Raw genomic sequence first — 13302 nt, forward strand, 5'->3', positions numbered from 1 at the left:
TTATTATTTCGTTATCTACGGATAGCTTCTAGGAGCTGCTAAAAGGTTATATAATTGCAAGGTTTCAAGGAATGATGAAGGAAATAAAAAGATAAGTTTTATAAAAATTGAATCAAACCTTGTCGTGGGTGGCCTCTGTTACGAAGTCATTCATGACGATATTAAGCTGACAGTTATCTGGTATCCTGAACATCCATGCTATGTGTTGTTCGCTCCCATAATCATTTGGATAGTTGGGGGATGATATGGAATAAATATCACCGTTGGACAGTGCTACAGCAGTACCTGAATAAAAAGGGGGAACATTTGGTATTAATGTGTGTCAAAGGAAACTGGAGGCGAGATAATGCATCGTAGGGTCAGACAATTATCAGGGCTATGCGGTAAGCTTAGCCGACTGGTGGTTAATTGGCCAATTATTTATGCATTCAAATTCATGGATACTTCTGCGACAAGTAGCTTGTTATGAAATATCTAACTCGTCTATTACTATCTGTAAACGAGAAGGCAGGTGACATACATGGTATATAATGCTAGGTTGGATAAACCTCTGACAATCTTTTACCTTGAAGGCAAGCGTATGAAATCCAAATATATAACAAAGGTTTACAGCGTGCACTTACCTCTCGTATCAAAACTATGCTCGATCGCGGCATCTGTACATAGACAAGAACAAGAAAACCTTATCAGTCAAAGAGTATTTGGAATATAAATGCATACAGTTTATTGCAAGCAAAGATAATTGTAGCTCGAAAGTATATCTGTCAATCATTAGTTATTATATATAAGGTTGATATCAGCTTTCAAGCTATGTTGATAACCAATGACATACTGTACTAAGGAGGAATGAAATTTGCTCTATAGCCTTGATGCCACCCGTTAATATCTATCTCTATACAATGAATAAGTACGACTGATATTAGGTCTAATACTAATGTATGACGACGAACAGTATCTTAATATCTTAATGGGAAGTATTTACAGTTTAGCCCTAAAGCCATGATTATCCAATTGATTAACTTTAAAGCTAATAATGACATCCAATTACAGTGGCTTAGCTAACAGGGGTGGGGTGGGGTCAGAGGCACGTCCCCCTTCACTATTAATGACAGGAAGGGGAGGGAAATAGAATATAGAGAGGAGAGGGGAAAGGCAACCTAAGGATGACTCGACCCTCCCCTGAACAAATTGCCTAATTGTTTTCTTACATGTAATGTACCAAATATTTCCGATGTTCCGCCCCCATTACGGCAATGCCGTTTAATTACTGACGTTACGCCAGTGCCAAAAAAGACTAACCATTTCTACAAGTAGATGTGACGTGAGCATCAAAGCCGTGATGTCTGGAGCTATCATCCTGATCTGATGTGAATCTAACCCAAGCCAGGTTAGACTTTACCTCAAGGTATCTCGGCACCGAGTTCCCAGACAAGAAAAACAGCTAAGATATAATATAAAGGTATATATTGAATTATTTCAATCTAACAATTTAACAATGTCAAGCCTCAAAATACTCACACGCCTGTTGCACTCGTGACATCATTTCGATATCGTTATTGGACCTGCAAGCTAATTATGAAGATTATGAAGGCAATTATTTCATGCCCCATTTGTCCAGTGACACGTTGCTCTCTTTAATTCACTTCATGTACGATTTCTCTCTACATAATATCGATAAAAATATCAATGGTGAAATACAGGGGCGTCGCAAAGGAACAACGAGTGATATTTATTCAATTGTGCTGGCAAATGCTTAATAGAATTATAAAGGTCACTTTTAACTTGTTTAATGCATGTCCAAAAAGTGGACATCATCAATGTGGACTTATCAATGACTTTGGTCCAACACCCATCCTATTAAAAATGTGTTTGATGTGAACGTACTTCATTGGAAGACATATCAGGTCCCTTTCCGATATGAAGAACATCTTGATTGAGTTGCGTATCGAATCGAGCGAATTCTACGAGAATATCGCAGCTTTGTGGAGCCTTTATCACCCAAGACTCGTCACTATCTGTCAGGTAGTAGCGAGGGTAGTTAGATGTCTGCAGCCGATACGTCTCATTACGCTCCAGCTCCACGTGGTACCCTAAAACAAAACGAAACGATAGATGAATATATGAAAACAAGAACGACAACAACAATAAAAATAACAAAATATTCATCTGCCAAATGCTTCACAGTGCATCTAGGAGATGACATATTCATTTGTCTACTTTAATACGATTCAGTTCTACGTGAAATTCTACAACAAAAACAATTTTCAAGGTTTAACGACCAGGGCGCTGTGAGGTGGACAGGGAGTACTTTATAGAACATGTGCTATCATGTTGCCTATTTCATGTATCATAATATAAATGGCCCTCTATAAAGATTGCCGAGCGACACCGAGCGCTGGAAAATGCTTTGTTTATAGCTGCTCTGATTATGACCTCTGGACTTCTGTAACGTCATGTAAACTCTAACTCTACCTACCTACTCTTGCCAGAACTACCTTATTGGATTCCGAAGATTTGTGGTATGATATTTAACATGACATTCTCATTCGTTTTCTCAGCCTTGAAAACCAATTATCAGGAGTGTCCCACCTATTGATTTTTGTGCTGGGTAGTCACACTTCTGGCCTACGGCGTTAAACGTACGGCCTACACTACGTAAGTCTATGCAAGTCTAACAGTAATTGACAAAGCTGACAATCTTCACTTTATTGTGTGCTGAATTGTGTCTTTTTTGCATCACTCGCTTTATCAAACTGTCACTTTTTGCTTCTGTATTACTCTCATCAGTGGCCTACCTGTAGAATCTGAGTTTTTATCATGCCAATAAATACCAGAAAATCAAAATTGACTAAGCCAAATGCAAAGCAGGGTGATTGCACCATGAATAGTCATGCTGAAGCCAATTATGACAGCACTGCCTCATCGCCGAGTCCTGAACCAGAGGTCCTTGGAAAGGCTGGCAATACACCGGTTGCTGGCTCGACATCCAACGAACTTCCACAGGTTTCACTGCCGACTGACTCAGCCCAGGGTCAACCTCTCAGTCCAGCAGATTTAGTCAGTGAGGTGATGACAGACCTCATGGCCAATGATATGTTCCATGAAAAGATGATGGCCATGATTACATCTATGGTTCACAAAGTTGTTGATACTACGTACCAGCGCTTGTTGAATTGCAGCGAGGAGAACCGTGGGTCCATCCACGAACTGCATGTTAAGCTTGACGAAGTACAGAAGGATTTCACCAAGCTACACAAGCAGGTCGAGGCGCAACAGGAGCAACTAAAAATTCTCAAGCGAGCAAACAACGACATGGAGCAATATTCGCGTCGTAATTGTATTCGCGTCTTCGGAATCGAGGAGAGTCGAGATGAAAACTGTGAAATGATCGCACTTGATATCTTTCGAAATCGACTTGGCCTCGATGTGTCTTCACCTGATATTGATCGCTGCCATAGAGTTGGAAAGGTTAAGCCTGGATATCATAGAGCACTAATCGTAAAATTCCTTAGCTACCGCGTGAGGTCCAAAACGATCAAATCCCGCAGAAGATTGAAAGGAAGTGGCATCTCAATTCAAGAAGACCTCACTGCGCTAAACCAGGATCTGTATCGCAAAGTGTATACGAGTAAGAAAGTGACCAACTCTTGGACAGCAGATGGTAGAATTTTTGTACAGGTGAAAGCGTCTGGAGGCAAGTTGAACACATCAATTGTGTCTTCTGAAGCAGATCTTGTACGTCTGAACATTATTGTGATGACTCTGAGTGCTTTCCTTTTGCCATTTTCTCATTTTGAATCGACATCATACCGTCCGAACACTGAAATCTGTAGTTCTGGCAAGTTTGATATGTGTTTTCTTTTTTTCCTTGATCGAACAATTGACTTTTTAATCTTTATTTGTTACTGCGTTTACCTATATGTCCGTTTTATTTTCCTAACTGGACTTTGACCAGTGAATATTTTCAGATATTCCTCTTTTTTTTTTTAATGCACTGTTTTATATTGCTTATAGTCTACTTGGTGTACTTGTTTTTATCTTTCATTTGTAATAGTATATATGTGTGACTCAATTTTAAGCCAACCCAATTCGTTTACATTTAACGGCCTTGACTCTTTAAACGGAGTGGACAGTGACCTACATCCTCAGTCAAATTACTATTCATGTGATGAGTTCAATGGATTCATAGATGCAAAAGATAAGGTTTCTCATAATTTTTCCTGTATTCATTTTAATTGTCGAAGTCTCGTCAAGAACTTTGATATATTTTCCCTGTTTTTAAATGACATTCATCATAATTTCACTATTATAGGACTAACAGAAACATGGTTTAAGCCTGAAGATTCGTTGAGTTTGTACAACATTGATAACTATGATTTGATTGTGAATAATAGATCTCAAAGAATAGGAGGTGGTGTGGGAATGTTTATTCAAACAGATCTGAAATATAATCAAAGAAACGACTTCACTTTTATGTCTGACAGTTTTGAATCTTTATTTCTTGAATTTCCTGAATTTGACAATGTTTTATGTACATGTACATCTCGTTATTGTGTAGTGGGCGTGGTTTACAGGCCTCCTGCAAGTTCGATTGAAGATTTTTTACAAAAACTTACGGGGATATTAGAGAAAATTAGTCGTGAACATAAATCTTGCTTTTTGCTTGGTGATTTTAATATTGACCTTGCATCGGTTACCAACCGTAGCATTACAGATCGATTTTTAGATACCCTTTACACTTTCTCTGTGTTACCATTGATACAAGCACCAACTCGCATATCTCGCCATAAAGCATCACTCTTAGACAATATTCTTACCAATGCTGATGCCGGTTGTGAATCAGGTATATTATTAAGTGATTTAAGTGACCACCTACCTGTCTTTACTTTTACCAATGTTCTTTTGAAATTGAGTGAAAACATAGATTTACCTGTAAACAAGCGTGTCTTTAATGATGCGAATTTTTTGAAGTTCAGTCAAAATTTAAGTGAACTAGATTGGCATGATTGTATACAAATTGAAGATTCTAATGTTAACTACAACAGCTTCATTTCAGTGTTCATGGCTTTATACAATGAATGTTTTCCTTTTACCACCATACGCAAAAAAAAAAACTTTAAAAAACCATGGTATACTACTTACCTTAAAAAAATGTCCAATAAAAGACTCAGGCTTTATAGAAAATACTTAAAGAAACCTACTAATGAAAATAAAAACCAATACAATTCGTATAGAAATATTGTTACTAGGGAAATCCGCAAAGCAAAGACAAATTACTATAATCAGAGATTTAAAAATTTGAATGGTAACATGTCAGGGACATGGAAAGTGATAAATAACCTATTGAGAAAGAAAAACAAAACAAAAATTCCTGAATTCAAAAAGGATGGTGAGACCATTGATGATGAAGCTGTTGCAGAAGGTTTCAATGATTACTTTGTTCATGTAGCACCAAGAATGCTCAGTGAAGTAAACAATGTAGCCCAGCCTACTTGTTCCCCGACTGCTCATATTGTGAACAACTCGCATTCTTTTTTCTGTAAACCTATACATGAAAGTGAAATTATAAATATTGTAGACAAAATGAAAGGTGGTACAAGTCCAGGATATGATGATGTTCACATATCTGTAGTTAAGAAAATTATTCACTTGATTAGTAAACCCTTATGTGCAATATTTAATGTTTCTATTAACAATGGAATATTCCCTGACAAGTTAAAAGTTGCGAAGGTTATTCCAATATTTAAGAAGGGTCAATCTAATCTGTATTCAAATTATCGGCCAATTTCTCTCCTTCCTATATTCTCAAAGATTCTTGAGAAATGCATGTACAATCGACTTATCACTTTCATTGAAAAATTTCAGTTGCTTTTCAGTAATCAATTTGGCTTCAGGTCAAAACACTCAACCTCTTCTGCTCTCATTGAATTTATTCATACTATCACAAGAGCTATGGATGCTAAAGATATATCTATCGGTGTGTTTTTGGATCTTTCAAAGGCCTTTGATTGTTTAAATCATAAAATATTATTAGCAAAACTATTCTGTTTAGGCATCAGAGGTATCCCTTTGAAATGGTTTCAGAGCTATTTAGATGACCGAAAACAATTCACTGTTTACAATAAAAACCAATCTGATATGCAAAAAATCTCATGCGGAATTCCGCAAGGGTCAATTCTAGGCCCTCTACTTTTTCTAATATATATAAATGATATTCATAAATGTTCTTCCAAACTTAGTTATGTCCTCTTTGCAGATGACACTACAATTTCTTTATCAAACAAAGATGAAGCAACCCTTATTCAAACTTTAGACCATGAACTAGAACATGTCGCCCATTGGCTCAAACTTAACAAGCTACTACTTAATACAAACAAAACTCACATGATGATTTTCACCAAAAGAAATATTGATATTTCCAACTATAAGGTATATCTAAATGGCTCTGAAATCACAATAGTATCAAACACAAAATTTCTAGGAATTCAAATTGATGACAAATTGCGTTGGCATGACCATGTAAATTACATATGTACAACAATTTCACGAAATATTGGTGTAATGAACAAAGTAAACTATCTGCCTAGAAATATTTTGTTATCTCTTTACTACACACTCATTTACCCTTTTCTTATATATTGCAATATTGTCTGGGCCTCAGCTTCTCAAGTAAAAATGTTGAGGGTATATAGATTGCAAAAAAGAGCAGTGAGGATAATTTGTAAAATGCCTTTCCTTGCCTCCACTAAACCTTTATTTACTCAATTAAAAATCTTGAATGTATTCGATTTGTATAAATTAAGACTGGCCATTTTTATGTTCTCTTGTCAGAGACAGATCTTGCCATTATCCCTGACTCGCTATGTTTCCATTAACTCTTCAATCCACTCCCACTGTACTCGTTCAAATGCAGACTTTCACATCCCATATGCAAGAACTTCAGTTTCTCAAAAGACAATTTACTATGCAGGTCCCAAACTATGGAATGCATTGCCACCTTATCTAAAATCTGCATGTTCTCTGAATGTTTTCAAGAGACAATACAAAGAAAGGCTTCTACAATCTTATCCACATTGAGTCACCTGTTGTTTGTTGTTTATGTCAATGTTAATTGTTATATCCCTGGTTTGTATGGGGTTTTTTTTATTTTTTATAATTGTTATTTCTATTTTCTATTTTGTATGTACTATTATTCTGCTTGGGTCTAATTTCCTCCTATTTATCAACTTTACTTCTCATCTTGCCTTTCTCTCCTTCAATTTTCCTTCCTCTTCCCCTCTCTCTCTCTCTCTCTCCATCTATCTCCCTCTCTTGTTTCTCTCTGACCCAGCTGTAGCTGTATATGTATTCTCTCCCTCCTGTTGTTGTACATGCAACAGTATACAATGCAATTTATTTTATTCTAAAGGGTCGAATTCACAAGATCTTTGAGTAGATCTTTAATCTGTCCCCACTCAATTTATGTTATTTGTGTTGTCATCTACTGATTTTGCTATGTCCATCTTTTTATATTTGTTATACATGTATGCGTTTATTCGCAATTCTATGTGTCTGTTTTTTTATATTGAGTGAATAAATTATTTGAATTTGAATTTGAATTTGATGCGGTGGTCTAGATCAGCTTGACAAATCATGTCATGTTCGCCGATGACACCAAGCTGTAAGTGGTTATGACATCCAAAGATCACGAAGGCTCTATGCAAAAACTTAGCGAGGGCCTCTCCGATATCATGTCCTGTTCTTCTTCCAATAAACTCAGGTTAAATCAATTTAAGACAGAGGTACATGACGTCACCTCTCAGTTTAGGAGCTGTTAAAGTCTTTCACGCTTTAATGCTGCCGGCGTTGACATCATAATTAGAAGTAGTTCGTAACCTTATCGCCACTGTTAATAATGTACTGAATATGAAACAACATATCAGGAATATTTGTCGGACGACTGATTTCTTCATCTCAAGGATTAGTAGACTTCGAAAATATTTGGACAGACAGAATGGTTGATCCATGCTTTTGTGACTTCTCTTTTAGATTATTATGATAGACTGTACTTTGGCTTGCCGAATTCCACCATTTGTCCACTTTAAATTTAATTATTCAAAACATTGGCAGCCCGTCTCATCACCCGCCAAACCAGAAAATATGAACACATAACTCGTACTTTACTAATCTCTTCATTGGCTTACTATTTTAATTTGCATTCACTTTAAGATTCTGTTGATCTTATTCAAAATTAAACATGGGTATGTTCCATCATATGTAAACGACCTTCTCAAACCTATTGGTCATTACGGTCAGCAACACATGCTACTTTCCAATACGCCCCTGGTCCCCGAACCAATATCCGTTAAGGGGATAGTGCTTTTGCTGTTGCAGCCCCTGAATTATGGATTAGTTTAACAATTAGTATCCATCAATCCCCAACCGTAGAGTCGTTAAAGGAAAGTTTTGAAGTATCTCTTGTTTAAAGATAAAGGTGAGTTCTGGTAATGCGATTGCATTGTGAAAGAAAAGGTGTGGAATGGATCAGAAACAGTTGATCATGTAGCATGTAAGTATTGGTGTGCACTGCAAGGTTCTGGAGTCATCAAAATCATCATAAATTTGGCCGAGTCTTGGTAAAGTAACAAGCACTGTACACAGAAAGCTATATATGGGACAACACACATGGTGTCGGGGCTAGTACTACTTGATTTCCTTGTCTTTCTATGCTCATTACTCAGCCAGTATACATTTTCTTCCAACATTGTTTGGCACATGTCATTTATTTGTAATCTTGAACATCCAGTGTAAGTTTCGTTTGATTCTGTGAGAATGCTTTGTTGTAGAGCGCTTAGAGACTTCTGATAAAGTAAGTGTTAGGCGCTATATAAGCAAGGATAATTATTATTATTCAATTTCAAATATTTGGTATGTAGTATTTACATTATTTTCAGTAAGAACATCATCCAAGTTTGTTTGACTCAAATCATTTTTAAAATCATTCATATTAATTTGCTTCAAATTTCGACTAAAATTGTACAGTACTTATGATTTACTGGAAGACAGCGACACCTTCTCCATACATATACAAATGTAGCAATCACTAAGGCATATTAACGTAAATCAATCGAAAATCAACCAATCAACCAATCAACCGATCAACCAATCAATCAACCAATCAACCAATCAACCAATCAACCAATCATCCAATCAACCAATCAACCAATCAACCAATCAACCAATCAACCAATCAATTAACCCATCAATCGATTAACCAACCTGGTTTGCAGTCTGCTGTGACGTTAGCCATAAAACCACGAGCCGTGGACGATGTTTCCAATGATGTGAATCGAATATAAGCGTAGGTCGAAGAGTCTTCCATTTGAACGAGGATAGGATGGTTTAAGGGTACGCTCCCTCCTGAGAAGGTTTCTTTGTCTTTGGTTGATGCGCCCTCTGTAGTTCTAAAAAGCACCTGAAGAACAGCAACAAAGGGAATATAATAATTATTTTCTGGAATGGGGTCTAATTAATGCTTCTATTTTAAGGTAGGCGATATGACGTACCTTCATTCCACACCCACACCCACAACCGGCTACAGGTACGCAAGATCGGGGGTGGGGGGGGGGGGGAGGGGTTTACAGAAGGCTTGTTAATTTGTTCAGGATTATTTGAAAAGTTGAATGATCAAGAACCTACACATTTTGAATTTCGAATCGGTTGTCATTATTTTTTCATTAATTATGATCACATAAATTACTAAAATCTCTAGTAAAGGTTCTAAAATATATTTTTAACGATATATATGTTATAGTGCTGTAAAAATAAACGAAGACCTCTCCTTTATCCCAGTTGATTTCGGATTCCTCTTTATCATTTCATTTAATCATTCAATCATTTCTTTAATGTGACCTAGAACAAAGTTTTTATAACGGAGATCAAATGCTATCTAAGTATTACCTGATCATTATCTTGTTCAGTTTCAAAGTCTAAGAAAGTGACATAGATTCTACAGTCTCGTGGGTCTGGTAGCTGAACGGCCCAGGTTAACGTTATACCCGGAGGATAGTTGTTTGGATAGTTCGGTGAAGCGATCTGATACGTCTCTCCATCCAATGCCTGATATCCAGAACCTAGGAAATGAATTAAATCAGACGTGAAGAGATCCCAGGTTATTAGAGGAATAGCCAGACAACATTTTGCATACTATCCACTATTTCAAAAATATAATAATAATAACAACAATAATAATAATAATACAAATTATAATAATAATAATAAATGGGTCCTTTTTTATCACTCATGTCTGTCGAAAATGGACACTCCTGACGTTCCACAATTAAGTACATTTGATAACAACTACAAATTCCATATCTGTATTACCTTGCTTTGGAGCAAAATCTTAATTTCACAATTAGACTAGTCATCTATGAACTTAATATGTAGGTATTGCTCAACCAATGAAATAGTTTGATGTGGCTGTTATAAGGACGAACAGCAATCTTTGGGAAAAATGTTGATTTAAATAGCAATTTGAGGATTAAATATCTTGCAATGATTTCCTCACTTACCAAAAAAGTGAGGTATTCTATTTTCTAAGTTGATATCTATGAAAACAATTACATTTCAGGAACTTACCCACCGTGTCGACTGATGTATTATCTGCGAAACAAAGAGAAATATTGTATTAGACATTCAGTATTTTAGTAACATTCCTCGGCCTAATAAGTAATATATTACACCAATCAATCCGTAGACTTAAAATGGAAGAATGAATAATGATTAAAAGGAGGGGCCTTGAAGACCAATGTTAATGTCGGTGAAAATCTTAATCTTGAACCCCAGTATGACATTGCAGTTTGGGAGGAACTGGTTTGCATCCATTGTGAGTCTGTCATGAAGACTGTTTGTTTGAACCATTTAGATAACAAGCTTTATAGGGAAATGTTCTAAAACCAGCGTCGTTTCATGAAACCGTCATAAGTAAAAGTTCACCGACATTCTATCGAAACATGTGTTAAATGTAATACACGCATTTCAGTGAGGTCTCGGGGGAACTTGTACTAATGACGGTTTCATGAAGCGCTGCCCAAGACAATTTAAAATCACGACTCCTAATTAACATGTAATAAGTGCATCGCTCATTGATTATAATAACAATAATAATAATAATGGGTTCTTGTATAGCGCTCATATCTGTCAGATTTGACCCTCCTGGCGCTCCTGATTATTACCCTGGCTTTAGCACGGCTGCCATACGGCGCTCTAGCTGCATGTCAAGGAATAAATTCCTGCTAGGTACCCATTTACATCACCTGGGTGGAGTGTGGGAAATGTAGATCAAAGTCATGCCAAAGGACATTAAATGTTTTGTTTCTACAAGCAGAAGTAGTACAAATCAAATCAAAGTAAATACAAGTTACATAATCAAGAAGTTTTTTCGATAATGAAAATGAAATGTATAAAGCTACTGATTAGAGGGATAGGGGCGCAAGGTGGTGCTTGGTATTTTTTCGATCGTCCTTTTTCCCTTTTCCCTTTCCCGTCCTTCTCTTTTCTCAGGGTTTACCTTTGTTCGTTTCGTTAATCGATGGAGTAGGGGGGGGGGGGGGGGTATCTGTCCCCGCCTTAATTACCTGTGGCTACGCCAATGAAGCAGTATTTTACCTTGTTCGCATGTAGATATGATGTTAGCTCTGAATCCACGTCGTCCTGAGTAAGGTGCTGAAGTAAACCTGATCCATACTGTAGAGAAATTCATCCTGATCTGAGACGGCACGGTGTACCCAGATAAAGTCCATGTCTATATTATTAGGAACAACAGGAAATAACATATCTGTTATACTTTGAAATTATGGTGATTGCAGAATCGTAGTTGAAGTGACCCGGCTTATAGTAAGCAAGGAGATTTTTCGGTTACGGTTAGGCGAATCATTAGACACAGTCATCATTATCAGCACTGTTATTCTTCTTACTAACATCATTACCATCATCATCACCATCATTATCATCATCATCATCATCATCGTCATCCATCATCAAAATCTGCATTGCTATTATTTGGGTTTACTATCATTTTCGTTATTATTATAGTAATAATGACTGCTGTGAGAGACATAGTTGTTTTCATACGCTCAAGGGGAGGTTGCATGATCGTGCTATCACCCCGAGGCCCGAGGGGTGATAGCACGATCATGCAACCTCCCCTTGAGAGTATACAACTATGACTATATCAATCATGGTAATCAAGTTTATTTACGCTATCGAGACCTCGTCTTAATAGGGTGTCTGGTCGCGCACCACTCAAGTTTGTATGCTAAAATCCTTCCCATTGAGATTGCACGCATATACGTAAAATGCAAAAATCGGTCAATAGTCTTTTGACAAGTGCCCTAGGGCTTTTTTTCAAAAGACTATTGACCGGTTTTGGCATTTTAAGGAATGACTAAAATCACGACTCCAATTTCGACCAATCAGATGGCTGGATTGCTAAAGTGAGGTATATAAACATGTATATGATATAAGCCGACTGTACGGGACATTTTGAATACAGTAATTATGATTCTTACCGGATAGTCTGATTTCTTCGTTCCATTTCCGATATACAGATAATCGTATTGAAACGCTGTGACGAAGGACTCGAATACGATGAGAACATCACATGATTCAGGGACCTTCACTCTCCACAATATATCCAGATCAGAATCATACACACCCCGCTGGTTAGTTCCCGATTCGATGATGAACGATTCCCCTTCACCAAGCTTTACTCGACCACCTAGAAACATGTTCAATATAATTATACCAACAATTAATCATAGAAAATTATTTTCATTCCGCGTGCTAGTTCAGTTTGTATTTTAGTGATGAAGGTAACGATTATGATAATATAGTGATAGGTATACATGTAGATAAGAACAACCCTAACAACGATACTAATGATCACAATGATGATGATGAAATGAAGTGAAATGAAATTCCTTTTATTCATCCAATTTCACAAAATTTATTTTGGTCACACATTGTAAAAATACGTAATATACAGTGCGTCCCAGAAAAAAACGATACCGAGAATTATCGATGTTTTATCATAAATTAATCACAATTATATTTAAAAAATGACACATATTTAGAAAGCGTAGATCCTCCTCTTTCATTTAATACAACTCATATGATTCATATCCCACGCATGAGTGATTACAATCAGTTTGAAGAGATGAAACCAAAAAGTCATTTGGCAGGCGGTATCTGAATTTTAAAAAGAAAATCACATTTCTGCCTTAACTCCGTTTCGTTGACGATCAGCCATGCACACAGAAGACG

General features: G+C 36.7%; 1 protein-coding gene across 1 annotated transcript in view; it reads right to left on the reverse strand.

The window, feature by feature from the left end:
* Nucleotides 1–13302, reverse strand: part of LOC105437841 (cubilin-like) — a 54220-nt gene that overhangs the window by 29054 nt on the left and 11864 nt on the right. The window contains exons 3-11 of the mRNA XM_030994652.1: nt 12549–12757; nt 11647–11782; nt 10618–10641; nt 9940–10112; nt 9259–9454; nt 1885–2090; nt 1300–1441; nt 624–656; nt 119–285 (exon numbers count right to left, since the gene is read on the reverse strand). Coding sequence (XP_030850512.1) covers nt 119–285; nt 624–656; nt 1300–1441; nt 1885–2090; nt 9259–9454; nt 9940–10112; nt 10618–10641; nt 11647–11782; nt 12549–12757 — 1286 coding nt within the window. The remainder of the gene's footprint in view (nt 1–118; nt 286–623; nt 657–1299; nt 1442–1884; nt 2091–9258; nt 9455–9939; nt 10113–10617; nt 10642–11646; nt 11783–12548; nt 12758–13302) is intronic.

This window comes from Strongylocentrotus purpuratus, unplaced genomic scaffold (genome assembly GCF_000002235.5).
Source record: "Strongylocentrotus purpuratus isolate Spur 01 unplaced genomic scaffold, Spur_5.0 spur5_contig_851, whole genome shotgun sequence".
Taxonomy (NCBI): domain Eukaryota; kingdom Metazoa; phylum Echinodermata; class Echinoidea; order Camarodonta; family Strongylocentrotidae; genus Strongylocentrotus; species Strongylocentrotus purpuratus.